The 25,200-nt window shown below is 39.2% G+C and overlaps 2 protein-coding genes across 4 annotated transcripts in view; one reads left to right on the top strand and one right to left on the bottom strand.

Annotated features, from left to right (window-relative positions):
• Window positions 1-49: 49 nt before the first annotated feature.
• On the bottom strand, window positions 50-24,235 carry Fs (Follistatin). 3 transcript variants are annotated; one of them, XM_089262425.1, is made up of 8 exons: window positions 23,613-24,235; window positions 13,125-13,864; window positions 10,299-10,544; window positions 9,065-10,209; window positions 8,035-8,191; window positions 5,790-6,062; window positions 789-913; window positions 50-721 (listed from the first exon to the last, which is right to left on the bottom strand). In XM_089262425.1, the coding sequence occupies exons 2-8, from the start codon at window positions 13,819-13,821 to the stop codon at window positions 599-601; spliced, it is 2,766 nt and encodes a 921-aa protein (XP_089118551.1). In that variant the 5' UTR covers window positions 13,822-13,864; window positions 23,613-24,235; the 3' UTR covers window positions 50-598. The 3 variants fall into 3 exon arrangements, with proteins under 3 accessions (XP_089118551.1, XP_017960581.1, XP_017960583.1); XM_018105092.2 differs by having other exon boundaries at window positions 10,299-10,484; XM_018105094.2 differs by having other exon boundaries at window positions 8,035-8,176; window positions 10,299-10,484.
• The window catches only part of LOC108654049 (integrin alpha-PS3), a 47,665-nt gene continuing 23,924 nt past the window's right edge, over window positions 1,460-25,200 (top strand). The window contains exon 1 of the mRNA XM_089262424.1: window positions 1,460-1,586. The gene's annotated coding sequence lies outside the window, so the exon portion shown is untranslated. The remainder of the gene's footprint in view (window positions 1,587-25,200) is intronic.

Genomic DNA, 25,200 nt, shown 5'->3' with positions numbered 1-25,200 from the left:
TTTGTGTATAAATTAATTCTGATTTAGTTTATGTTTATGTTTAAATATGTTTGATTTTCTTTCTTTTCTTGTTTTTTTAATACAAAAGCCTCTTAAGATATGTGGATTTTTCTTCTTCGACCTCCTGCCATGGATGTTGCATAAGAATTGTTGTTATATGTTAGATGTGCTGTTGTTGTTGTTGCTATTCGTTGACAGTGCTGATAAATGCGATAATACTTTGCCAAGTGCATATATATGTGTGTATTTATGTGTGTATGAGTGCGTGTTTGTATATATATGTATATTATATTCACGATTGCCAAACGTACAGCAAATGTACCAAATCAGTGGCCTAGAGGTACCAAACGGTAAAATTTATTACCCTCTGCAGCAACCGTGATGTCGATAGTGGAAAGTTTTGGCAGCAGCCTAAGGCCCTTGCATCGGTTTACAACACTAAACAAAAACGCACAACGAGAATCTTTGGATGTTGGAACTACACAGAGAGGTGCGCTACATGGATGTATGCATATATGCGCACATTATATATATGTATGTATGTATATGTAAGCTAATGTGATTTTCATTTGTATTGTTAATAATTTGCTAATTTGATCTAACAGACGCCCGTGGAGCGAACGCCTATGAAGAAGCCCGTGGCACACGAATCCTTGCGCATCTCACACCACGAGTTGTATGTGTGATTGTTGTATCCACAGATTTTATCCGCTCTAAATGGCTGTGAAGAAAGAGCAAATTTCCCCATTGAACAAGTAAATTCCCATTATCTGCCGTTCGCCACTCACCGTTCGCTGCTGTTTGCGTGCGCATTTGTAGCGGCAGGAGACGCAGCGGGGCATATGCGTCTGCAGGTCCACCAGGCAGGTATCCTTTGGGCCGCACTTGATGTCCGCACAGGTGACGCGGTCCGCTGCAAAAGTAAATTTTTACGAGTCATACATTTAAAGCAGTTACAGTCGGGTTTCTGTTTTTTTTATTTTTCTTAAGTTTTTGCGTTTTCTGCGTTTTTATGTCTGGCAATTTCGGTTTAATGGCCCCCTCGCGCATATCCTGGCCCAAAAAAAAATCATGTGAACTTCGGCAGGTGTTATTTCAAGATTTCTTGACAGGCTGCAGCTGGCCGAGGCCACGAAATTTTAATGCCTGCTTCTAATACCCTTCAACGTATTTTTTCTCAGCGTTAACTGACAACGTCTTATATTTGAGCAGTCAGAGCTATTATGGAAGGCGTCGAAGGGAATTTTGTATTATATTATATAAATAAATAAAAAATAGCTACAAATACCTAATCATTTTTAATTAATATCTATTTATTTGCTTTCGCGTATATCGTAGAAACTTCCCCATGTCTACGCTTTTGGTGTGTGCTTATGCTAGTTAAATTTCCCTTGCCTACATTGCCTAGGGCATTTAAAAATTTCCTTTGTTTACATTCTCTGTTTTTTTTAGCTAGGTGGCAACTTAGTTAACACTTTAAGCGTGGGATATTTTGCAGTGCGAAATTTTATGTGAAATAAAAAGTGAAATAAATGCAATTTAATAAAATGATAATTAATATAAGAAACTCGAAATGGTTGCGCTTCGTAGTGCATTTAAAGGGTGAGTGCATATTTTATTATTTATCAATGTTTCTGGTCCGTGCTTTAAAAAGCGCTTACAGCTGTTTTTGGCTTTTTAAATTGGGTGTTGTTTTTGTTGTTACTGTTGCTGCGCACTGCAATTTTCGAGCGCTGGCACATTATTCACACCACAGGCAATGGCAATGTATACACGTATAATGTATGGCAGGAACCGCCCCATTCTTGACATGCGCAAGACGGTAGCCAAAAGCCGACTCCGACTCCGACCGCGGCCAAGGCAATTCAGCCAAGCGGCGCAGCCGCAAACGCACACACACACACAGAGGTAAACACATGCACTCGTATATCGTGTATATGATCTTGGCAACAATGTTGCGCCCTGGAGCAAATGTTGTGCACAATTGCTTAGCAACTTTTGAGCGAGGAGCGAGAAGGAGAGAGTCTGTCTGCATAGTTCTTGCTGATTGCGTGTCAGAAGAGAGGGGCAAATGCTCTGCATAGCTTTTGCACACTGCAGACTGAGAGGGGAAGCGGAAATTCCTCTATAAAGCTGCAGCTGTCTGAAAGGAGAGGCTGCGGGGAATGGGCGTGGCAGTCTGCATAACTACTGCTGCCGGTGCCGCTGCTGCTGCTGGCTGCAATTCGTAACAGTTAAAGTTTATTAATTTCAACTGCCAATATTCGCCGCAGGCAACAGTAGGCACTACGTCCTTTTGGTACTTGTTGATTGTGATGGATATGTTCGCTGGCCGCGCCGCCTGATAATGCCGTCACAATGCAGCCCAACTGTAATTTGTTATGTCGACGTGGTTTAATCAACGCCAGCGGCAGCCCATACGTCCGTCCGCATGTCCAGGTGTCCTTCCATCCGGTTTTTAAGCAGACGTTGCCGCTGCCACTGTTGGCGGAACTTATTGCAACATTGTGTGGCATGGCCAAAGACTTTCGTTGTGGTCGCCTGGGTCATACCACATCTACCTTGTCTTGCAGACGGCGGACTGCCGACTGTGGACTGCGGACTGTGGACTGTGGAGTGGGGCTGAGCTGTCTGGCCATTTTGGCATTGCGTGTTGTTTAAGGTGATTTTAATACGATCGTAAACTTCAGCCAGCCCAGACGCTCAGCCAGACAAAAGTGACGTCTCGCGAACAGCGGACACAAAGCTCAAGTTTAGCGATGGCTGCGTGACTGCGTGAATATCGTAAAAGGGAAATTTCTTAGGGCCAAAGTGTTTAGCAGAGAAATGCGATAGGCACGAACTTGAGCAAATGTAAACATGACGTGCACATCTCTACAGAATGGTATATGTAACTATCGCTGCTGAGTGCTGTGATGCTGGGACACGAAACATGAATAAATGATAATCAAATGAGTAAATTTATATAAAATATCATTTTTTATATAAGATAAAGCTTGAATATGTAGAATAATTATAAGATATATAAATAATAACAATAAAAAATAGTAGATAATATCGTGACTCCGTGCTTGCACTCTCTCTAGCTTAGAACTGCTGCCATCTCTAGCCCAGAGCGCACCGCACGGGCAATCACAGTGCCAAGCTCTCGCTCGCGCGCTCTCTCTCTCTCTTCTCCTATTCCTTTTACCACAACTCCTTCGCCTTCGCTGCGTCTCTCTAAAATGGCGTTTTTAATGGCTTGTACGTGTAGTCATATTTCTTTGCCTTCGCTTGCGTTTGTGTTTGTGCTTAATGCTTTACTCTTTTTTTGGGCTCTCTTAGGGGCTCTCGATCGGGACTGTGCAAATATATTTATGTGAAAGCACACGAAAAACCATAAACTTACAAACCATAAAGATAAAATGCTCAAAAACGAAAAAGCAAAACAAATGCAGAATGTTTACGTGTGTGTGTGTGTGCATTATTTTATCGACTGACGATCAACCATAAAGTTGCAGACAGAAGCTGCAAGCAGAAGCTACACAGCTGCAGCTTGGAGCTGCTAAGCCTTTGCATGCCAAACAAACAAACTGCACGCACACACGCACGCACGCACACACACACACGCACGCACGCACACGCACACCTTGATGCTTAAAAGCAAAAGTGAATAATTGTTAATGATGTTAATTTATTTTAATATCCGGCTACCGTGCAACAACTTGAGCAGTCTTTAAAGAGCGGGCTAACAGAGGAAGAAGAGGGAGAAGGAGAGGGAGGGGGGGGGGGGGGGGGGGGGGGCAGCTGGAGACAGGTTGCAGCAAAAGGTGCGCAAAATTTATGAGTTTTTTGCAGCGCAGACAGCACAACTAATGACGAGAATGCGACAGACAGACGAGCGGACGGACGGGCTAATGGACAGACGAGCGACGACTTTAAAGTATGAATGGAATACATGAATCAGTTACAGCTGCCAAATGAATAGGCATTTGTGGAACCAAGAGCTGGGCAGTATATATGCTATAGGGTGTGCTCTAGAACAGATTTATAAAAACTTGAATATTAAAATTCTGATATGCAAAAGGAACTGCGAATATAATAGTTCATATGTTATTCCTTACTATTTATCTAAATATGCATACAGTTTTAAATATTCTTAGATGTTATTCAACTTGATTAGATCTTAAATTGGCTTTATAAAGGAGCCAACAGAGAAACTGGTGTACTCTAGAATATATAATATCTTCAATATTAAAATTCAGAAATGCAAAAGGAACTGCGAATATAATAGTTCATATGTTATTCTTTACTTTTTATCTAAATATGAATACAGTTCTAAACATTTCTAGATGGTATTCAACTAATAATATCTGAAATTGGCTTTATAAAGGAGCCAACAGAGAAACTGAAAGCTGCCTCCGGCTGAAATTTAAATTAATCAAATTTGAATATAGAAGTATTTTATAGCGCAATTTTCAGTTTAGATAACAAACTCAGTTCTTTAACTATATTTTTTTCACTCTATAATTGATATATTTCTAGTCTGGCTCTAACTGCCCGAGTTGAGTTGAATAATGGCAGAAACAGGTAATCAACACCTGAGTATTTGGCGTCTAATTAGGCATTGTCAATTGCCAATAGATCTGTAATTAAGTGAGCCGCCCTACCTAGCCAGCTACCTACCTGTTGCTAGCCCACCTGCCTAAACTCGATGCAAATCCAAGAACTTTTCGAGTGCAGAAATTGGAAATATTTTGTTGCTGCTGTTGTTGGACTTTTGTTTTAATTGCAGTTATAATTTATTTGTTTTTTTGTTTTGTTCAACATTAATTACAAGCGAGCGAAAAAAAAAACAGAAAACATAGCAATTAGCACGCAATTGCAGCCGGGCAGCCGAGCTGCCGCCTCTGACACACTAAACCAGTTTATAAAATCTGTCCAATTGCCTCGCAGTGTCTCCCCTGTCTGTCGTTCAGATATGGCGAGAATGCAACACCCGCCACGCCTTTAATTGGTGCGGCGACTGACACCAAGGCGGCGGCAGCAATTGTTGTCATTGCTGCTGCTGCTGCTGCTGCTGCTGCTGCTGTTGTTGTTGTTGCTGCTGCATCTCGGCAGCAACATCTCATTGTAGGCGGCAACTGCTTGCATATAATTAATTGGAAATCGGAGAGTCGATCAATCGCAAAATGTAACCACAAAATTAATAAGCATGAATTATGCCAACTGAGACAGAGAGAGAGAGAGAGAGAGAGAGAGATGCGCGACAGTTAAACTAGAGCAATGCTGACAGCAACAATTGCTGCTGCAGCAGCAACAACAGCAACTGGCTAATCAAATTGCTGGCAATCATGGAACCGTATAAGCAATTTCCAGCCAACAAACATTGAGCGCAACTTGATATGGCCAGCCAGTTGCAGACGACAGCGCGACAACAACAAGCAGCAGCAGCAACAGCAACAGCAACAGCAGCTTGTGGTTGTGACTCGAGTGGAAACCTCAGCCAAGTCAAGTCAATCAAATGCCAAATTGCGGTTCTGCGTTGATTGTTGTTAAATTTGCACAGCCAACGCTACCAACAACAATTGCAACTGCAGCAGCAACACTGACAACAACAACAGCAACTACAACATCAACAGCAGCAGCAGCAATTCCACTAGCAATAATTTGCCAAACCACTGGCACTTGGTAGCGACTTTCAATTAGTTTTGATTGAGTTTTAAAGTCTTATCAATAAGTACCATAAATTACATAGAGCTCGGCTAGGGTAGCTAGCCAGCCAGCCAGCCAGATGGGGAGTTACGTACCACGACATGGACCCGGATATGCCACAGCAATTGATCGTCCAATTTTGCAAATCATACGCTTTATATCACAAGTGCTACGATATGTCTTCCCGTCCACGCCACAGACAGCCCGCTCCTCGACAATGGGTGCCTCGTCCGGCTGCCCGTCGCCGTCCAGATCGTATGCGATGTCATCCCAGGGACACTCGATTTTGCATGTGATGCAGTGGGGCATCATGTATTGATCCTCGACGCAGGTCAGGCCATTTACGCACTGGACGCCATTGCAGCTAGCTGTGTGTGTGTGTGTGTGGTGAGGAAAAGAGTGAAATTGGAATTTAGTTGAAATTGTTGAAAATTTTGTTGAGCAATATTTATATAGGGGGAAATTTGAAGAATGCTAAGGAAGGTTTGCTTAGATATATATTGTAAGAAGGCATAAAAAATAATAGGGAAATTATGATATGCATATGTAATTTGTAGCGGGGAACTGTGCGTAACAGGGTAATTTGATAATTGCGCATAAGGGATATTTGCAAGAAACTAAGCTTAATAATAGGGAAAATAAGGTAATTATTGCAAAAATCCTGGGTAATGCATTGTAGGAAATCAAACTGCTTTAAATAATGGGAAATTTGGTTTCTTTCTCTAAATGCAAAGGCAAACATAAAACAAAAGATTAAAAAAATATTGGTCTATAATTAGATGTATGCACGTTCTATATACCATTTATATTGACATTAGGTAAACGTCGAAAAATTCTATAAAGGCAGTGATATGAGTTTTTTGGCTCAGCCGATCACTCAATCGAAGCAAATCTTTTCTTGATTTTGGCAAGCAAATAATTAATTTATTTATATTCCAGATAATTTTGCTCTTTATAGTACGATTTTAGTACATATATATATGTATATTAAATGTACGTAAGTGTTGAAATTTTCAAATAAAAAAGTATATTTCTTAAATTATGATAAAAATGAAAACATTTTATCATCATACTTCCCACTCAACAGAAATCGTGGACAGTTTATTTAAGGCCCACTTCCTGTATTAAATTTTCCTTGTCATATATATATATATTTTAAGTATTATCATAAAAATATATTCATAAATTCATTTCAGTTAATCATATATAGAAAATCCATTGGCCTTCAGCTCGCAAATCTCTTTAAAGGCCAAAGCCAATTGAGGGCTGGCGCATTTCATGTAACTTTTGGCAAGTGTAGCCACAACTACAGATATATGTATATGAATATACATATATGCAAACATAAAACTGACAAACTTGTCAAATGTACATCCATATATATTTATATAGATCAACTTGTGATTATATAGGAAGCGACATTTGGCGAATTACCTTGCCTATGCCAGTTTGTAATATACGTAGACTCTAGAGGCCTCTATGTATGTATGTATACGTATGTATGTATGCTGATTATGCTATAAATAAACTGTTTTTGCCAATTTCTATGATTAGCGTAAAGGCGCATGAATACATAGATAAATTATATACATGTATATATGTATATACATATATGCTCAATATGGCTGGCTATAAACTGTCAAATTTATCATTGCATATGGCCCGTTGAAACGCCTTGGCGCCAACTGTGACACTCGCCAAAGAAATTGCATTCATTTTTCTGCACAAAATTACGAGGCGCGAGAGAGACGGGCAGAGCATGAGTATGTGAGAGAGAGAGAGAGAGTGAGTACGATCTGCATGGCCAGATCTTTAGATTGCGCGATTGCACATTCCACAAAAGCTGAAGCTGAAGCTGGAGTCAGAGCTGGAGTTGGAGTTGGAGCACGCGCCAACATTAGATGTTGCTGCTGCTGCTGTTGCTGCCACAGCCGTTTTATGTCTTGCCACAGCAAGAGCAACAGCAACAGCAGCGCTTGCGGCTAATCCAACAAGTTCTACGGCTGCCACGGCCTCAGCGTTCTTGTACGTTTTTATTGATCATTTGAGCATGTTTGCGAGTGCTTCCTGTATCATTAAATTATTACACAAGCGAGCTCGATTGGCTGCATCGTCAGTCCCTCTGTCTGTCTCCTCTGTCTGGCTGTCTCTCACAGAGTTTGTCTGTCTGTCTTGGCTCAGTGGATTTCACCACTGGCGACAAGTTGTTGGCCGTAATTGAAATGTGCAATAATTTGTCATCTAATCTAATTGTGACGCCGCTGCGTTTTGGCACGCGAGCAACACACAACAGCAACAACAAACACACACACACACACACATTCATACTGGTGTACTCACTCTTGCAGTGGCCGCGATAGGCGACCTCCAATTGGGCGTTGTTGGTGCGGCAGGCGCGTTTGCGCAGCTGGCATTCGGTATTGTAGGTGCGTCCATCGTTGCCGCAAACCGGATTCGTGTGCTGCTGCTGTTGTTGTTGTTGCTTTTGTTGGTGTTTCTGCAGAGAGCGGAGAATGCAGAGAGGAAAGTGGAGAGAGAGAGAGAGAGAGAGAGTTTTGTCAATTTAACCATTTGCACATAAAAGTTCTATTATTAATTTAATCAACTAAACTGTTCCTAAATTTACGAAAAATATGAATTATATATTTTCTGCTTTCTATATATCTATATTTTTGTGTTTAGGCTAGACTTCTTTTCGCTGATAATACATACGATATAAAAACAATTATGAAAAAAAAAACCATTTTTTCCAAAATTGTTATTTTTTTTTTTTTTATAATTGCTTAAGCATTTTTATATTGTATGTATTATCAGCTATAGGAAAATTACATATGTATATGTAATATTTTAAATCGTTAAGTTCTCAAATAAATTATAATCATTTATTTTTTAATTTTAATTTTTTTTTTTTTCAAATTTATTTTATTACTTTAAGAAAATTAATTTGTATGTTTTTGTATTTTTTTCTCTTGATTTTTATATATATTTTTTTTTACAGCGAATTGTAATATAAAAAAATAAATAAAAAATAAAAACAATATATTTTGAGGTAGACTTGTTTAATTTAAAAAATAAATATACATTTTTAAAGTTTTTTTTTTAAATTTAAAAAGTTTTTACTAAAGTAAACATAATTTTATTAATTTATTTATTTTTTTTTTTACTTTTATATTCCAAGCTATATTTTCCCAATCAATTTTTCCTACTTCTTTCTGCCCGTTGTTGTCCCTTATAAAGCTCCCTTGATCACATTAAAATATCTCAACAATTTAGCAGTACATGGTATATTTGCTTGTGGCATGCCCCTTTGGCGTATGCAATAGAATTTTGCTCGCCTTGCTTATGCTTATTTTATTTGAATTCGACTCACCAGTGGCGCTCGTTCATAAATTGCTGGCAAAAATGCCAAATCATCGGCATTAGCCAAGTGGCCGTGACTGTTGCCCGCTGATGACGCAGCCAATTCACTTCCGTGTTCAGGCAAATACAAGCGACGACGTCCGCCAGAGACAGCGACGGAGCCCAAGCCAGACATTGTGGTATTTGCTGCCGTTCGTCGTTGATCCTTGCGGTTGTGCTTGTGCTTACGCCTGCGCTGCTGCTGCTGCTGTCGTTGCTGCTGCTGCTGCTCGTATTGTTGGTCGTGATTTGGAGCATGTTGCTGCTGCTGCTGCTGCTGCTGGTGTCTGACTCGCTTTGGCGACGTCTGTCTATTAATGTCGTTGGCGGGTTCATTAGCATTTGCCAACTTGTGTCTAGACTGAGATGTCTGCGCAGGCGTCGTGGACGAGTCATTGGCTCCTGTTGCTGCTGCTGCTGCTGCTGTTGTTGTCGTCATTGATCTTGTTAAGTGTTTGCCATTGTTGTTGCTGCTGTTATTTTTCCTATGTCTGCGCCGCTCGCTGCTGCTCCAAGTCGGCGTCATTCTTTCCATTTCTACCTTCATCTGCATTTGCACTCGGCCTCCACTGCCGCTGCCGCTGCCGCCGCTGCCGCCGCTGCTGCTGCTGCTGCTGCCCTCCATGTGCAGCCGTCTGGTTGTGGGCTGCTCTTGCAAATTGCTGCTGTCTATAATCAAAAGTCTTCTGTGCCTCGTCTCGCCCTGCTCCGTTCCTCGACTATGACTCGCTCGCTTTGGCATACGCTGCTCTTGGCTTGGTTGCTGCTGTTGTTTTCTTTGGTTATCAGCGCCGTTGTTGTTGCTGCTGTTGCTGTTGTCGCTTTGTTTATGCTGGCGTTTGGCGCCATCTAAACCTAAATTGCTGTTTGTAATTTCGCTACTTAGACTACGTGAACCGCGCAACGATGACGCCCACAGTTGTTGCTGTTGTTGCTGCTGTTGCTCCGGTGCATTGTGATGTTGCTGCTGTTGCTTTTGCTGCTGCTGCTGCTGTTGCTGCTGCTGTTGCTTCCGGCGCAATGTCGCTCCACACTCGGGCGCACACACACATTTTGGCCTGCCCTTGCGCTTCACGCATTTCTTGTTTGGCCCACATTTGAAACCCTTGCAGCTCTCTACAAAATTGCATAAAATTATATAGTCTCAGACAGTCTCTCCAATGTCCGCCTGTCCGCCTGTCCGTCTATCCGCCCGGTTCACTCACCTATGCATGGCGCACACTCAACGCCGCCTCCGATGGCTGTGGCAAAGAAATGCTCGACGCTGCTCAGCTCTCGATCCGTGTAGGAGAAGGTCTGGCTGGCGCCGCAGCAATCCGATTTTGTGATGTTTGTTGAATAGATTTGAGTGCATTTACCGCTGCCCATATGCGACTGCCAACAGGTGCCAGCTACAGACACATATATATATAAGGTGGAAGAAGAAGAAGCAGAAGAATGCATGAAATACACTAGAGATTAATATGAAATTATGTAAACTCTATTTTAGATTAATGAAAATCGCATAGAAGAGGCTGATGAATCAGAACAAGAGTGAGGAGGATGTTGAGAAAGGCAGAGAGAGAGAGAGAGAGAGAGAGAGAAAAGGAGGAAGTGACGTTAATAGACTTAGTGAGTGTGACACAGATGAAAAGAGAGACGGAGTGAGGCAGATAAGGAGAGAGAGGTATATAAAATGAAGGCAGAGAGAGAGAGAGAGAGAGAGAGAGAGAGAGAGAGAGAGAGAGAGAGAGAGAGAGAAAATGAGGACACAAATTGTAGACGAGGAGGAACTAGCAAGAGAGGCAGGAGGACGGAATACAAGAGAGAGAGCGAGAGAGAGAGAGAGAGAAGAGAGAGAACCAGATACATCTAAACAGAGAAAGAGAGAGAGAAGTATTGCAAAACATTTAGCAAAGGATAGTGACAAAAAGGAGAAAAAAGTCGGAAAGAGAATAAGACTATATAATCAAGAGGGAGACGAGGAAGAATGCAAGAAATAGACCTTTGACTGAGTATATACATATGTATGCGCAAGGGAGATGAAATCAAGAGAGACTCGATCAAAAAAACTCAATGGGAGCTCGTGAGTATACGAACAAATGAGGACTGATATGTGGTTGTCCGAGAGCAACTGAGAGAGAGAGAGAGAGAGAGAGATACGCTTACTTATCACGATTTTTGTTATCACTAACACAAATGAATTTGCAAGGCATCAAAATGCTGCAGAGCCTATATGAATTTTTGAGAATCGCAGAGAACAGCATGATATCATACTAATACCAACAGCATGCCAATACGAGCTATGCCGACTGTATAAAACCTGCTTGACTTTTGTCTGCTCGACGTGGGCACTTTTAAGGGCTTTGGCCTTGGAGTAAACTGTGAAATAATTGTATTTTATTATTTTTTGCAAAGTTTTTATAGATTTGCCGCAGTTAAGTGTAACTTTACCTTATAGAGTAGATAGGGAATGGCAAGCTGGCACAGCTGCTAAATCGATTTGTATTGCATTCGAATGCATTTGCTCAGTGATTAATTGAAGCATTTACATGCATAAATGGCTGAACGCTCGCAAAGTTATTTCTTAATTAAGAATTTGTTATAGCCTCAGCAACTCTATAAAACCAGAAATCTAGACGTGTGCCCAGAAATTCTCGATTGAGTTGATAAATTGATCAAATGTGAGATATTTGCCGTTTGGCTTTCAAAATATTTTGTTTTTGTTTTTTCCTTTTTGCCACAGATAAAGTAAATAAATAAAATGTATAAAAAATATGCCGGGCGTTAATAAATGATGGCAGGCAAAGCCGCAAAATTTGTTTGCAATTTTTTATACCATTTTCTGTGTGTGTGAGTGTGTGTGTGTTTTTATACCCTGAACCCATTGAAAATGGGAAATCAGGGTATAATGGTTTTGTTAAAAGTATGTAACAGGCAGAAGGAGGCGTGGCAGACCCCACAAAGTATATATATTCTTGATCAGGACGACAAGCTGAGTCGATTTGGCCCTGTCCGTCTGTCTGTCCGTCCGTCCGTCCGTCCGTCCGTCCGTCCGTATGTATGAACGCGTCGATTTCAGAAGATATAAGAGCTAGAGACTTCAACTTTTTTTTAAAATGTCCGTATATATCACGCGCAGATCGAGTTTATCACTAAAAAACGATAACTCATTCCGATACTTTTTTATCGATAAAAAACCTTATCGAAGATCACTTAAATAATTATATCTCCTACATCTTTCAAGCTAGAGTCTCCAAATTTAAAATGTATATAAAGATGTATTTTATACAATTTCGGTTTTTGTTAAAATTTACCCCCCACCCCTAAATCCACCCTCTCACCCTCATCTTTGTAAAAGTCGTATATCAAATACTAGAGACTTGTGCTTCGGTATACACATACATTTTAACATCATGATTACGTTCTGAAAGTTTCATTATGATCGTACGTCTAGAAATTAAATTATTCAACAAATAAGTTATCATTATATTGCCAACACTGCAGCGCAACCCAAGCGCAATCGCTTGTATATGCGAGTGTGTGTGTGTGCGTGTGTGTTTTCTAATTATTATTGAAATATCAGTTGCTTGTAGGGTTCAGGGGATCTCGTAGTCGAGCAGTCTCGACTAGAGCTTTCTTTCTTGTTTTTTTTGCGTTGCTTTTATTTTGTTTCTTCTCGATTGATTTGGCACATGGGGCTGAGACAAATGTGAGAATGTGCTGAGAAATTGCGTCATATTCGGAAGATAATGTGTCACATTTATCTGAGGCGAATGAACGCGCTGAGAACACAGAGATAGAGACAGCGATAGATGGGAGGTGAAGAGAGAGAGAGAGAGAGACAGAGACAGAGAGAGCTCCAGCTAAAGATACAGTTACGGAGACAAAGCTAACGAAAATGTAGGCAGCGATTGGCGCCACTTTATTATAAACGATTTATGTGTGTGTGTGTGTGTGTGTGTGTGTTTTATCATTTCATTTGGATTTTGGGTCAAGCATGAGTCAGTGCAGCTGTGTGTGAGTGTGTGAGTGTGATGGATGCCTCTTACCCGATGCGTGCCGCATGCTCAGCAGCAATGCAATTAACAAAGTCATCAATGGCTGTCCAGACTTGGCTGTTGCTGCTGCTGCTGCTGCCGGCAACATGACGCGTGTTGCTGTTGCTGTTGTTGTTGTTGCTGCCTTGCAGCGGCTGCTCTTTTGTGGACTAGAACTAGATAAATGTGGCTGCTGCTGTTGCTGCTGGTGTTGCTGTTGCTGCTGCTGCTGCTGTTGTTGTTCACGTGCCGTTGACACCTCGTCATTAGCGTCAATGTTGTCGTTGTTGCCGGCGTGCGTATTGCGTGCATGCGCTAGTATTTGTGTATTGACGTCATGGTCATGGCCAGCAGCAACATCATCACGATCATCGCGATCATCATCATCATGATCAACAATTATGCGTCGAGCATAGCGCAGGCAATTGGCCATCGCCTGCAAAGCCATCCATATGATTACTATAAATAAACTTGGAATTGTGCTACATTCGCGAGCAGCAGCAGCAGCAGTTGCCGTTGCTGTTGCTGTTGCCACAGTTGCTGCCGTTGCTGACGTCTTTGACAATGTTGCCGCTAATTGGTTTGGCTGGCGCGCTGCGAACGGAAGTGCGCGCATTGTCCGCCTGTCTCTGCGCTTGTATTTGTAATTTGATTTTAGAAATGTCAAATTGTTCTGACTGTTTGTTTGATGATGTTGTTGCTGCCGCATGACAAGGCAAACTAACAGCAGCAGCAACAATTGCTGTTGTGTGCTGCAAATGAATTGAAGTAATTTAAATATATATAGTATTTGGATTTAACAGCATGGAATAAAAATATATATATATATTCTTTTTTTTGGAGGGCCTGCAGCCACTTGAATGGAGCACATGCTTCAGGCGACATGAAGCAAAAGCAGACAACAACAACAACAACAACAAAGACTGCAAAGAGGCAACAATTAAGTCTCAAACGTTGAGTTGACATTGAGCAGGCGGTTTTCAAAATGCGACTACTAAAAATAAAGAACCTGTTGCTGCTGCTGCTGCTGTTGTTGTTGTTGTTGCTGTTGCTGTCATCGCTGTCGTTGTCTGCAATGTTGCTGCCGTTGCAGAGGCAGGTGCGCGAGTTTTTTTTATATTTTTCGTAGGTAGGTTTGGCGCATAATGCAGTCGCGTTTGTCTTCGCTGCTCTGTCTCTCTCTCACTCACTCTCTCTCTCTCTCTTGCTCTCTCTTTGACTTGCAGTTTGGCGCGCTAGTTTGGCATTTGTTTTATTTTGGCTGCTGCCGTCATTGTCTTGACATTAAGGACGTGCTCAAGCCAAAGCAAACATATGCAGACAGACAGCACAGACAGCGCAGACTGACAGCAACAGACAGAGACAGCTAGCTACAGCGACAGCGACATGCAACAATTGCATTGAGCAGCAAAACGTGACTCGAGTGCGACTTGTGCCTGTGCCGGCTGTTAGATTAGCTCAAGCATCCTAATTTGCTTAACTTGGCAACGTCCTTGAGGCGCTGCCTGCGCTCGCCTGCTGCCTCTCTTTATCTCTTTTGGCTGCTCCCCGGCCTCCTCTTCTTCTTCTTCTTCTTCTTCTTCTTGGCCACAAAAGCCGGCTACAATTGTCAATGTCTTTTCAGCTCGTTCAAGTGCCGCCTGCGGCCTGCTCAGCCTGGCCCCCCAAATTAGCCTGCTTCAGCAGCGTCTTTTCCTCTCTTCACCTGCTGCTGCTTCGCTCTGCTGTTTTCTTCTTCTTTTCTCTTTTTGTTTTTACCTGTGCCGCAGCCAGACATTGCACATTTCCTCGTAAACAATTAATGACCTACTGCGTCATGGTTCATGTTCATGAACGGGGCAGCCTGCAGTCGGGGCTGCAAGGCATGCAAAAAAAAAAAAGAAGCAACAATAGAGCTTTAGGCAAAACTGACTGACTGCAAAATATCCTTTAATTTTGTGAGTGATGCGATGTGAAGACATAAAGTACATATAGCATGTATAAGACTGTATGTATAAGACTGTATACCTTTGTATAGCAATTAAATAATAGCAATATAATAAATATTTTAGTTTTAAAAGAAATTCAAATAAAGCGAAATGAATATGGGAGGAGTCTTATTATTTAAGAAATGTTTAAGAGAAATTGATGATAAAGGTGCTTATAATGTAACATAATAATAAAATATAAACGTAAAGTAAAATATTTTGGATCGTACTTTATTTAGCACTTTAATATAATATTATATGGCTCGTATATCAAACGCCAATCATATTATATTTTTTAAATTCTTTTCATTTCATATTAAAAATAATAAAAAATATTACCGCCTTTTTAAATACATAATTAATATAAATAATTAAATACTAACTAGCTCTTATATCTTCTGAGATCGACGCGTTCATACATACGGACAGACGAACGGACGGACGGACAGACAGACAGACAGACAGACAGAGAGACGGACAAATCGACTCAGCTCGTCGTGCTGATCAAGAATATATATACTTTGTGGGGTCTGCCACGCCTCCTTCTGCCTTTTACATACATTTCAACAAAACCATTATACCCTGATTTCCCATTTTCAATGGGTTCAGGGTATAAAAAGTATTTACGTAACATTTTTTAGTTTTCCTGAACTTTTTGGGGTATTTAAATTTTATATTAAATTTAATTGATAGCTTGAAATGTTTGATATTAGATAAAATGTAATATAGCTATTAAAACTATTGGATTTGTTTAACCAGCTGCCAAAGCTCAAAGTCTTTGAAGTATCATGATTCACTTATGTTTGGCATTAATGTTGCTCTCTTTGATGGCAATACAATCAGAGAAACATCATATAACATGAAATATGGGAAAAATTATACTTTAAACTTGATTTTTATGGATTAAAAAAAAAACGAATGCTAATATAGATTGACTAAACATTCCTAATATATAATCTAATATGATAATAATGCAACACGCAAATAAGACTTTATATATATATAGAAAATCTTAAGCCTGCTAATTTTGTAGCTGTCTAGATCAGAGAGACGAAGCTATAGAACTGCGAGTTCTATGAGCTCATCTCAGTTTATCAATAGCAAAAACTTGTTCAATCGAATTTTCGTTTATGCAACGAGAGCCCATATGCTCGGCTTACCCACTTTTAATGCTTGCCAGGGTATGCAAAAGAGCAAAAAAATTATTGCGTTAACATGCGTTGCGACATTTTATATGATGGTCGCTGGGCTGGTCGCTCGGCTGGCTCACTGGCTGGCTGGCTCTGTTGCCTGGCAGCCAGTGGCTATCCAGGTTAACCCGGCACAGCCAGACGCTGTCTGCACTGCCACACACACACACACATGCACACACGCACACAGACAGAGCCCGGCCTGACGTAGCCGCCGCGGACAGCGTCCAAGTGCAGCAGACGCACTTGCATCGGAGCTGCATTCCTGTCGTGCCTCGTGCAAGACGCAAGAGGCTTGGCTATTTTTAGAATTGCATTTTTTCTCCTCTCTTATTTATTTATTTTATTTTTTAATATATATTATAAAATACTAGCCTTTGTTGTTGTTAGTAGTTCTGCGCTTATTTTCCATTTGCATTATTATCGTTTCGTCTGTTATTATTGATTTAGTCTAGTCTACGTCAGTCTGCGTAGTTTCTGCACAAATTTTGGAGTGTTTACTGTACTAAAAGTTTTGTTTTGTTTTGTTTTATTTTTTTTTATTCATTTTTGCGCGCGCAAATGCTTGAAATTCCACAGTGTTTACAAAGCAACAACAACAACAACAACAACAAGAATAGCAGTTGAAGCAAAAATTTGGTTTGAAGGAGCTAAAGCAAACGACAAGACCAACAACAACAACAACAACAACAACAACATGCACATTGGGTTAAACAGTTAACGGTGCAACTGACGCAAATTGAATACCCTTACGGAAATTCGTGGGCTTGTCTAGAAATTAAGACTGTACTTGCAATACAGTAGAATCTGGTTAGAAAGACGCCTAAGCAACCAACGGTATAAGCGTATATGTATGTCTGGGAACCAGAATTTTCGTGGCTATAACCGTACAGACGCTATAAGCGGAGTCGTTGGACCTAGAAGTCACTTTAACAGTATAAGTTTGATCAGAAAAGTTTTTCTGGGAATTCGAATTTTTATCGCTATAACCGTGGAGACGCTATAAGCGGAGTCGTTGGACCTAGAAGTCACTTTAACCGTATAAGTTTGATCAGAAAAGTTTTTCTCGCGACCAGAACTTTCGTCGCTATAGCCGTACAGACGCTATAAGCGGAGTAGCTATAAATGTATTCGACTGTATATCGATAAATTGGTTAGACTCAATAGATTTTGAACAGTCTTTAATCCTCAACTGTTAAATATTTAGGGTGATTTAATTTGATTCAAAATTATTGATACTCATTGAGCCTTCAGGCTAGCTAGAACTGAGACTATAGCTAGATTCATATTCATTCATACAAAGACGATTAAGTTTATCGAGGTTTATCTAAGACGTCGCACATTCTCTGACATATGCACAATGCCTTTTTTTGCTTCAAGTGTATAGAAATGCAAGGAGCAGCAGCAGCAGCAGCAACAACAACAACAACAACAACCGCATAAAATGCATTCACCGCAGCAGGCAAAAGCTTAGCAACTGCATTGCCAAACCCCAATAACACACAGACATAAGCACACACACACATACATAATGTATATAGAAATATATACATATACATATATGTATATATGCACTTTTATATGTATGTATATATATACTTAGATATACATATATATATAAGTATATATATATATATATGTCTATATATTCTTATATAGCTTGCCTTTAGCTTGATGCAGTTTGACCGTTGGCCGACGTCGCGACGTCGGCTTTAAAGACCTGTTTTCATGTTTTTTGGGCATTTATTCTGGATTTTGTTGTTGTTGTTGTTGTTCTTGTTGTTTGTATTGAATTGCATCCGCTGGCGTCTGCTGCTGCTGCTGCTGCTGCTGTTGTTGTTGTCTGTTGTTGCTGCACTTCAGCAACAAGTGCATCGCATATTCAAAAAGACGAACTTTCAAACTCTTCAATTAAGCTGCACCAAATTTCAATGCAGTTTCATTGTGTGTTGCAGCCGCAGGCATGCAACTTGCCACAAATGGCTGCCAGCTCTAGCACATTCAGTTGCAGTTGCATATTGTCGTGGGTCGCTGTTGCTATCTAATGCTCCGGCTTTTGCTTTTGGCCAGGTCAAGCTCATTAGCACCTGGCACAGCGATAAACAGAACTATTAGAGAAGCTGTGCTAAATGCTTAATTGTATATATGTTTATATATATTGTGTATTTAGATATGCTAGATAAGCGGAGATGGCACGAGTCGGTTGCACATTTGTGTGCTATAAAACAATTGGTAATGTGATGCGTTAAGTGCTTGGCAAACAGTGGCAAAGCTTTGCAAATTAGATAAAACTGCAGAATGAGATATAACTGGCAGAGAAGATTATAATATATAACACGAATTGCCAAATAAATATTTATAATATATGTATGTATATATGCTAAATATTGAATTTGAGATTAGATTTCCTTTGGCGCTTTATTACTAAGAGGGGTATACATACATATGTTTGCCTATAAGCTGCCCCTCTTCTCACTTGTCACTCTACTCCCTCTCTCTCTCTCTCTCACTATCTCTCTCCCTTTCTCTCTCTCTCTCTCTCTCTCACTGTCTGTCTCTCTCTGTCTCTCTCTCTCAATGTCTGTCTCTCTCTCTCTCTCACTGTCTGTCTCTCTCTCTCTCTCTCTCACTGTCTGTCTCTCAGTCTCTCTCTCTCTCTCTCTCACTGTCCTTCTCTCTCTCTCTCTCACTGTCTGTCTATCTTTGTCTCTCTCAGTGTCCTTCTCTCTCTCTCATTGTCTGTCTCTCACTCCCATTCAACCCATAATTCTCAATAACTAAGATCCTTATCTTGGAAAAGCTCTTAAATTTCTGGAGCTCATAGATGTAATTTATATATATATTATAGCGTTGTGTAATTTTGTAGTATAATTATATATGTATATTATTATAGTACATACTATGGTCCAATCCATCATACTATATATGTATGTAAGTACATAGTATTTAAGCAAATTTTGTATAACTAATTCCTTGCTTATAAATAAATGTAGCCCTTAATAGCTGACTTTTTTCTAATTTAATCCTCAATTGATACATAGTTATGTATATTCCAACAAATATTATTATTATAAGTTTTTTCAAACAACTATCACTAACTGTACATATGAGTCTATAGACTCAAGAATGTTGGGAATGCAAAAGGAAGTGAAATATGTATTATGCCAGCCTAGCTGATCCATTCCCACACACACCTATAAATATTTGTTATACATAAGTGTTTATATACATATATGTACATATATGTATGTATTTATATATGCATATATATTGATTGCTTATCTACAGATAATCCGTTTACCTACGCGCCCAATGCCAACGTTATTTCTGCTGTTGTTGTTGTTGTTGTTGTTTATTTGGCATTCCGCGACAGCCTGGGTCTGTGACCATTCATGCCGCTGCTTCCTGCTTCTGCCTTTAACTGCTGCTGCTTCTTCTTCGGCTTCTCTTGCTGCAGTTGTTGTTGTTGTTGTTGGGGCAACAAAGTTGCCGCCACGATTGCGCAATAGCTGCGCACAGCCGCCAGAGTTGGGGGCCAGCCAGCTGCCAATCGTCTACGACCCGAGTTATTTTTAGCCTCGACAGAGTCTGGCTTCAGCTCGATATCTCTCACTCACTCCCCATCTCTCCCTCTCCCTCTCTCTCTCTCTCTCTCTCTCTCTCTCTCTCTCTCTCTCTCTCTCTCTCCGTGTCTGTCTTTGCATCGATATATATCTGTATCTGTAGCTGAGTAACTGTGCTGTATAGCTGGCGTAGGTTCTGGCTTTACCCAAAAAGAGATATACATATACATATGTATATATATTTATAGCATTAAAAAAAAGGTCAACCGCGTTTTCGGTTTCATAAATGAAAAATTTCGCTTCTTAAGAAATTTTTGGTATTTTTTATTGTTTTTTATTTCGCATGCAGCCCAACAGGAAATTCCTTTCAGTAAACTCATCAAGCTAAAGTAAACGTTTATCTTTGTTTTGGGCGCGAGATTAATGACATTTGGGCAGTGACACCTAGCACAGAGCCACGCCCATGCCTACGCCCCACAGCCTCCTCTCCAGTCTCCAGTTAGCCAAGCAATGCCGCCCACTTACGCATAAGCAAATTTGCATATGCCAGCAGTCAGGGCCGGCGGGGGCGTGCCAGTGGCTGGGGGGGGAAGGCCAGCATCAGCGACGTCGTCGTTTGTTATGCAAGCAGTAAATTTTCAATAAATATACATAAACCAAACAAACAAATCAAATCGGAGGCCACACGACGGCGGTCAATCGAGCAGCCAAACAGACGCTGCGGCTGCCCGAAAGCCGGCTGCCGGCTATACTATATCTCTCTCTCTCTGTGTGTGTGTGTGTGTGTGTGTGTGTGTGCGAGTCGAGCCTCCCACTCTGAGAGAGCGAGCGAGAGAGAGGGAGAGCGGACGAGCGGGCGAGCGAGTAGCACATCAGACGCATCATGTGATCCATCTAGAGGGGAGTGAGCTTTTGTTTGTTTTCTTTGCGCTCGAACGTCACGCGTTCGTTTGCATTGCACATACGCAGCGTTGGCCGAAAAAAAGCCCGACACTTGCAAAGTGCTGGGCACATATTTGCAGTGAATGGTGTGATTGTTGTTGCTGTTGCTGTTGCTATTACTCTGATCTAATGCACACAGCAGCTGGCAGCAACAACAACAACAACAATCGTACGCCTCATTAACGCCAGCTTGGAAGACTCAGTCTCAGCATTTGGTAAACAGGAAATCAATAGGATTCGCAATTGCGGCAGCCAAAGTTGAAGAAAAGCGCGCGAGAATTTCGCAGATGCCCTTAAACTATTTGCAAAAAGGGTATATTGGTTATGGGGGAAGGTAGACAGCGTAGATATCTATAGATATATGTATGTATATCTGTTCTCGCTTTCATCAAAAGGCTAAAGACTATAGGGAAGTTAGTGAAGATTAAATGGAATAAAGAAAGAAATTATTTTAAAATATATATAGATAAGAATCTTCCCTATGCTTATTACAAAGTTGTCTTGAATTCTTAGACGAAGACTGAGCTTTTCATAATAATTTTCGGAATGGAAATTTATTTAAGATTAATATTAAAATGTATTGCTTCATTGAAAATCTTTATGTTTTCCCAAAAGAAATATTTCACTATGCAGAATTTTGAAGATAGACTTCTGCTTAAATAATCTAACATTTTTTTATGATAGATAAATTTGTAGATAAATTTGATAATATAGATAGTTTAAATAGATAATATAGATAGTTTAAAGACTTCTGCTTAAATAATCTAACATTTTTATGATAGATACATTTGTAGATAAATTTGATAATATAGATAGTTTAATATAGTTAGTTTAAAGACTTCTGCTTAAATAATCTAAGATTTTTTTATGATAGATAAATTTGTAGATAAATTTTAGATAGATAAATTTGTTAGGGCACGCATTTGCCTGAGTCGAGGCCTTAGGGTATCTTCTAGTCTAACATTTCCTGCTGGCTTACTCTTGTTTTTATCTAGCCGTTGTTGTTGTTGTTGTTGTTGTTTGTTTGCCATCTTAGTTGCGTGAAATTGTTGTTTACATATACTCCAAGCCCCGCTCGCACGCTGTCTGTCCATCTGTCTGTCTGTTTCTTCGGTTTCTGCTGTCTTCTATTGGAAGAACTGAACAGGGAATCAAAGCCGACTGTCTGCAGCCAGAAGAGAGCGTAATATATATATATAAATGAAATAAACCATCTAAAATCGTCGTCAACTTCATTATTAATGCTGTTGCTGTTGTTGTTGTCGCAGCGAATGAAAATAAATATCGTCGCACATTGAAATTGGATCTGTTATTGAGTCTTTCGATAATTCTGTTGACAGCTATGCAAGAATTTTGTTATTGTCTGAGAACGGCAATTATACGTGGAATTATTTTCCTATATATGTGTATATGTATGTATGTGCATTTTGTTTTCATAATTGCCTGCATGGAATGGAAAAACTATTTGCAGCTGCACAAGAAAATAGAAAACGAATCAAAACCAAACAATTTGTAGACAGTTTTCTGCAAAAAAACCAAAAACAACAAATCATATGCAAGCCCAATTTTCACACCTTGTTTAAGCAGACTCTGGAGGTGTTAACAATCTGGCTAATGTTACTATTCTCTTCATCTGAGCTCGTTTTGCCGCCTCTCAATGTTGGCTGACTAGAATTGCTTAAGAAGCAGCGAAGCTCAATCAACTTTTAATATAACTAAAATTTACTAATTGAATATGTCTATTGATGATCTATTGATGATTAAAAATCTACTTGAGTCATTGGAATTACTGTCTTAAATAAAAAATAATAATATTAGCAGTCAAAAATTAAGAAATTCATACTTCATAAAAGAAAATACAGAGCTAACTTTATTTTCTACAAAGCAATTGATTTTCTTTACATTAAAAATTACAGAATTTATGAAGAAGAAGAAGAATTATCCTTAAATATATGCAATTTTTATGTTTCGTACAGCCTAAACATATATTTGAGATTAAGTAAGTCTGCCTCAGCCGGCTCGGAAGTGAATGACCACCAGATACCCAGAACAGCTGCTTCAGAGAATAAATTATCTGTGCAAAGTTTATACGTTAGATAATTTATTGACAGAATTGAGCTATTGAAGACATTGGCTCAGGTTAATTGAAGCAAAGCTTCAGGTCGAATTGAATGTATGAGAATGGAAATTCTTTCGATGGCTGGAGACGAACTTAATCTGATCGTGGGCACATGTTAAAGCACTTTCTCTTCGGGCTTACGAGATCGAAGCGTTTAAACATAGAAACAGAGTGAAGATATGAGGATTAACTCAAATCCCGATTCAATACATATACATATACACAACATAAACATATAAATTTATAATTTGTTGCATATTATTATATATTTATTTGTTTATGATTTTTGCAATTTAATTTTTTTTTTTAATTACTTTTTTTTTTCTTGGCCTAAAATCTTGAAGCTGTTCATAGCTTAGCAAATGATATTTTGTTTTATTTTATTTTAATAATTTTTTTTAATAATTTTATTTGATTTAATATAATATTTGGAATTTTTATTTTTAAAAAATCTTAAAAAAATAAAAATAAAACAAACGAGAGAGGAAAATGTTCACAAAAGTTTGCTTTATATTCTATTTCTTCTTTTCTTCTTTAGTTGCGAAGCCCAAAATAAAAAACTTTTTAATTCTATAAATTGATTTCAATATTTAAATATGTTTTATTTTTATTAAATTTTTACATTAATAGTTTTTAATATTTTAAATTTTTTAAATAATAAACAAGTTTTTTTATCACCCACAAAAACCAAAATAAATATTGCTCTCAATTTTTCTTACCTCTATTAGTTGCAATTGTAACTAAGAAGTTTTTAATTTTTGTAATTACAGGTATTATTTTTATAATTTATATTATTATTGTTTTTTTTTATTTATTTATTTTATTTCATTTATTTTTATTTATTTTTTTGTATATTTATTTATTTTTCAATTTTACGTTGTAAATATTTTACTCACAATAATTTTTGGCACACTTTGCAGTTGGTCGACTTTTATGCCAGTTAAATGGAATATATATGCCAAACTCAAAGCAGATATATATATATTTATATATACATATACATATATATAGATATATATTTATATTATATGTAAATTAAAAACTGCAAAATTTGCATTTAGTTTGTGTTTCCTGTTCTTGTTTTATTTTAGCGCGTGTTTTTTCGACGTTTGCACAAGTTAATATAAATTACAAAAGAAAAAAACAAACAAATTATGTAAATGTAAAACAAAACAAATATTTCGTAAATTCTTGTAAAAGTATTTGTTATTTTGTCTAGCAACAATATTTGCGCGTAAAAACTGTTAAACGTTTCGATTTGCTGTCGATTTGGTTTTTGTTTTTGGGCCCGATTGAAAGACGTGCGCCCCAACTGATGGTCGAATGCCGACTGAATTTTGAAAACCAAAGTTCTCGCTTAGCTAGCCAAACGCACAGCGAGATGGAGAGTGAGAGAGAGAGAGAGAGCGAGAGAGAGAGAGAGAGTGTGTGTGTGTGTGAGAGTGGGGGAGAGAGATGGCGATGGGCTGTGCGACAGTTTGAGGAGAGCGAGAACTTTACAAATGTTTTGAGAATTCGTTTTTGTTGTTGTTGTTGTTGCTACCGCTGCTGCCGCTATTGCTGTTGTTGTTGTTGACTTGTTGCTTCGTGTTTAAGGACTAGCCCGCTTTTTGGCCTAAAAGCATTTTGGCGAGCATTTGAAGTGTGCCGTTAAAAATATAAATTTCATTTTAATAAGTTATCTGCAACAAAGAGAGAGAAAGAGAGAGAGAGAGAGGGGTATAGAGAGACCGACCGACTGTCCCTGTGTGCATGCGTGTGTGTGAGAGTATGAAGGAACCTGCTGCAGTCGCTGCTGCTGCTGCTGCAGTTGCAATTGCTGCTGCTGCTGTTGTTGTTGTTGTTGCTGGTTAGCAACTTGCTGAACAGCTGATGTGGCCCATGGCTTTTAAGCTCTTTTCGTTCTTAAAGTTATTTTTGCATACTTGATACCCTGTAGCTAGCAATGCAGTGGTTAAGCTAATGCATAACATTAAATTGGGCAGGCATTGAGCTTGTATGTGTTGAGTGTATGTATTATCAGACAAACTAAATCAGAGCTATATAGTCTTCTCTGCTTCTCAGCTTTTATCTAAACTTGAAGAAGTTTGTGTATCAATAAAAATATATATTTTAAGGAATTTACTTTGTTTTTTATTACAATTTTTATTGCTACCATTATTATCATAATAAATACGATATATTTGAGAGATATGCACTTCAAGCATACAGCCTTGATGAACTGAATTGCAGCATAATTTATTATTTATGTTGCATGCATAGGCAAAGAATAGGCATATGCCTAGTGTTGAGCTGAGCTTAGATGGG

The sequence above is a fragment of the Drosophila navojoa genome, chromosome 5 (assembly GCF_054131105.1).
Source record: "Drosophila navojoa isolate 15081-1374.11 chromosome 5, UAZ_NAV_1.0, whole genome shotgun sequence".
Lineage (NCBI taxonomy): Eukaryota > Metazoa > Arthropoda > Insecta > Diptera > Drosophilidae > Drosophila > Drosophila navojoa.
Note: the sequence above shows the minus strand (reverse complement) of the source record. Positions and strands in the feature narration are given on the sequence as shown.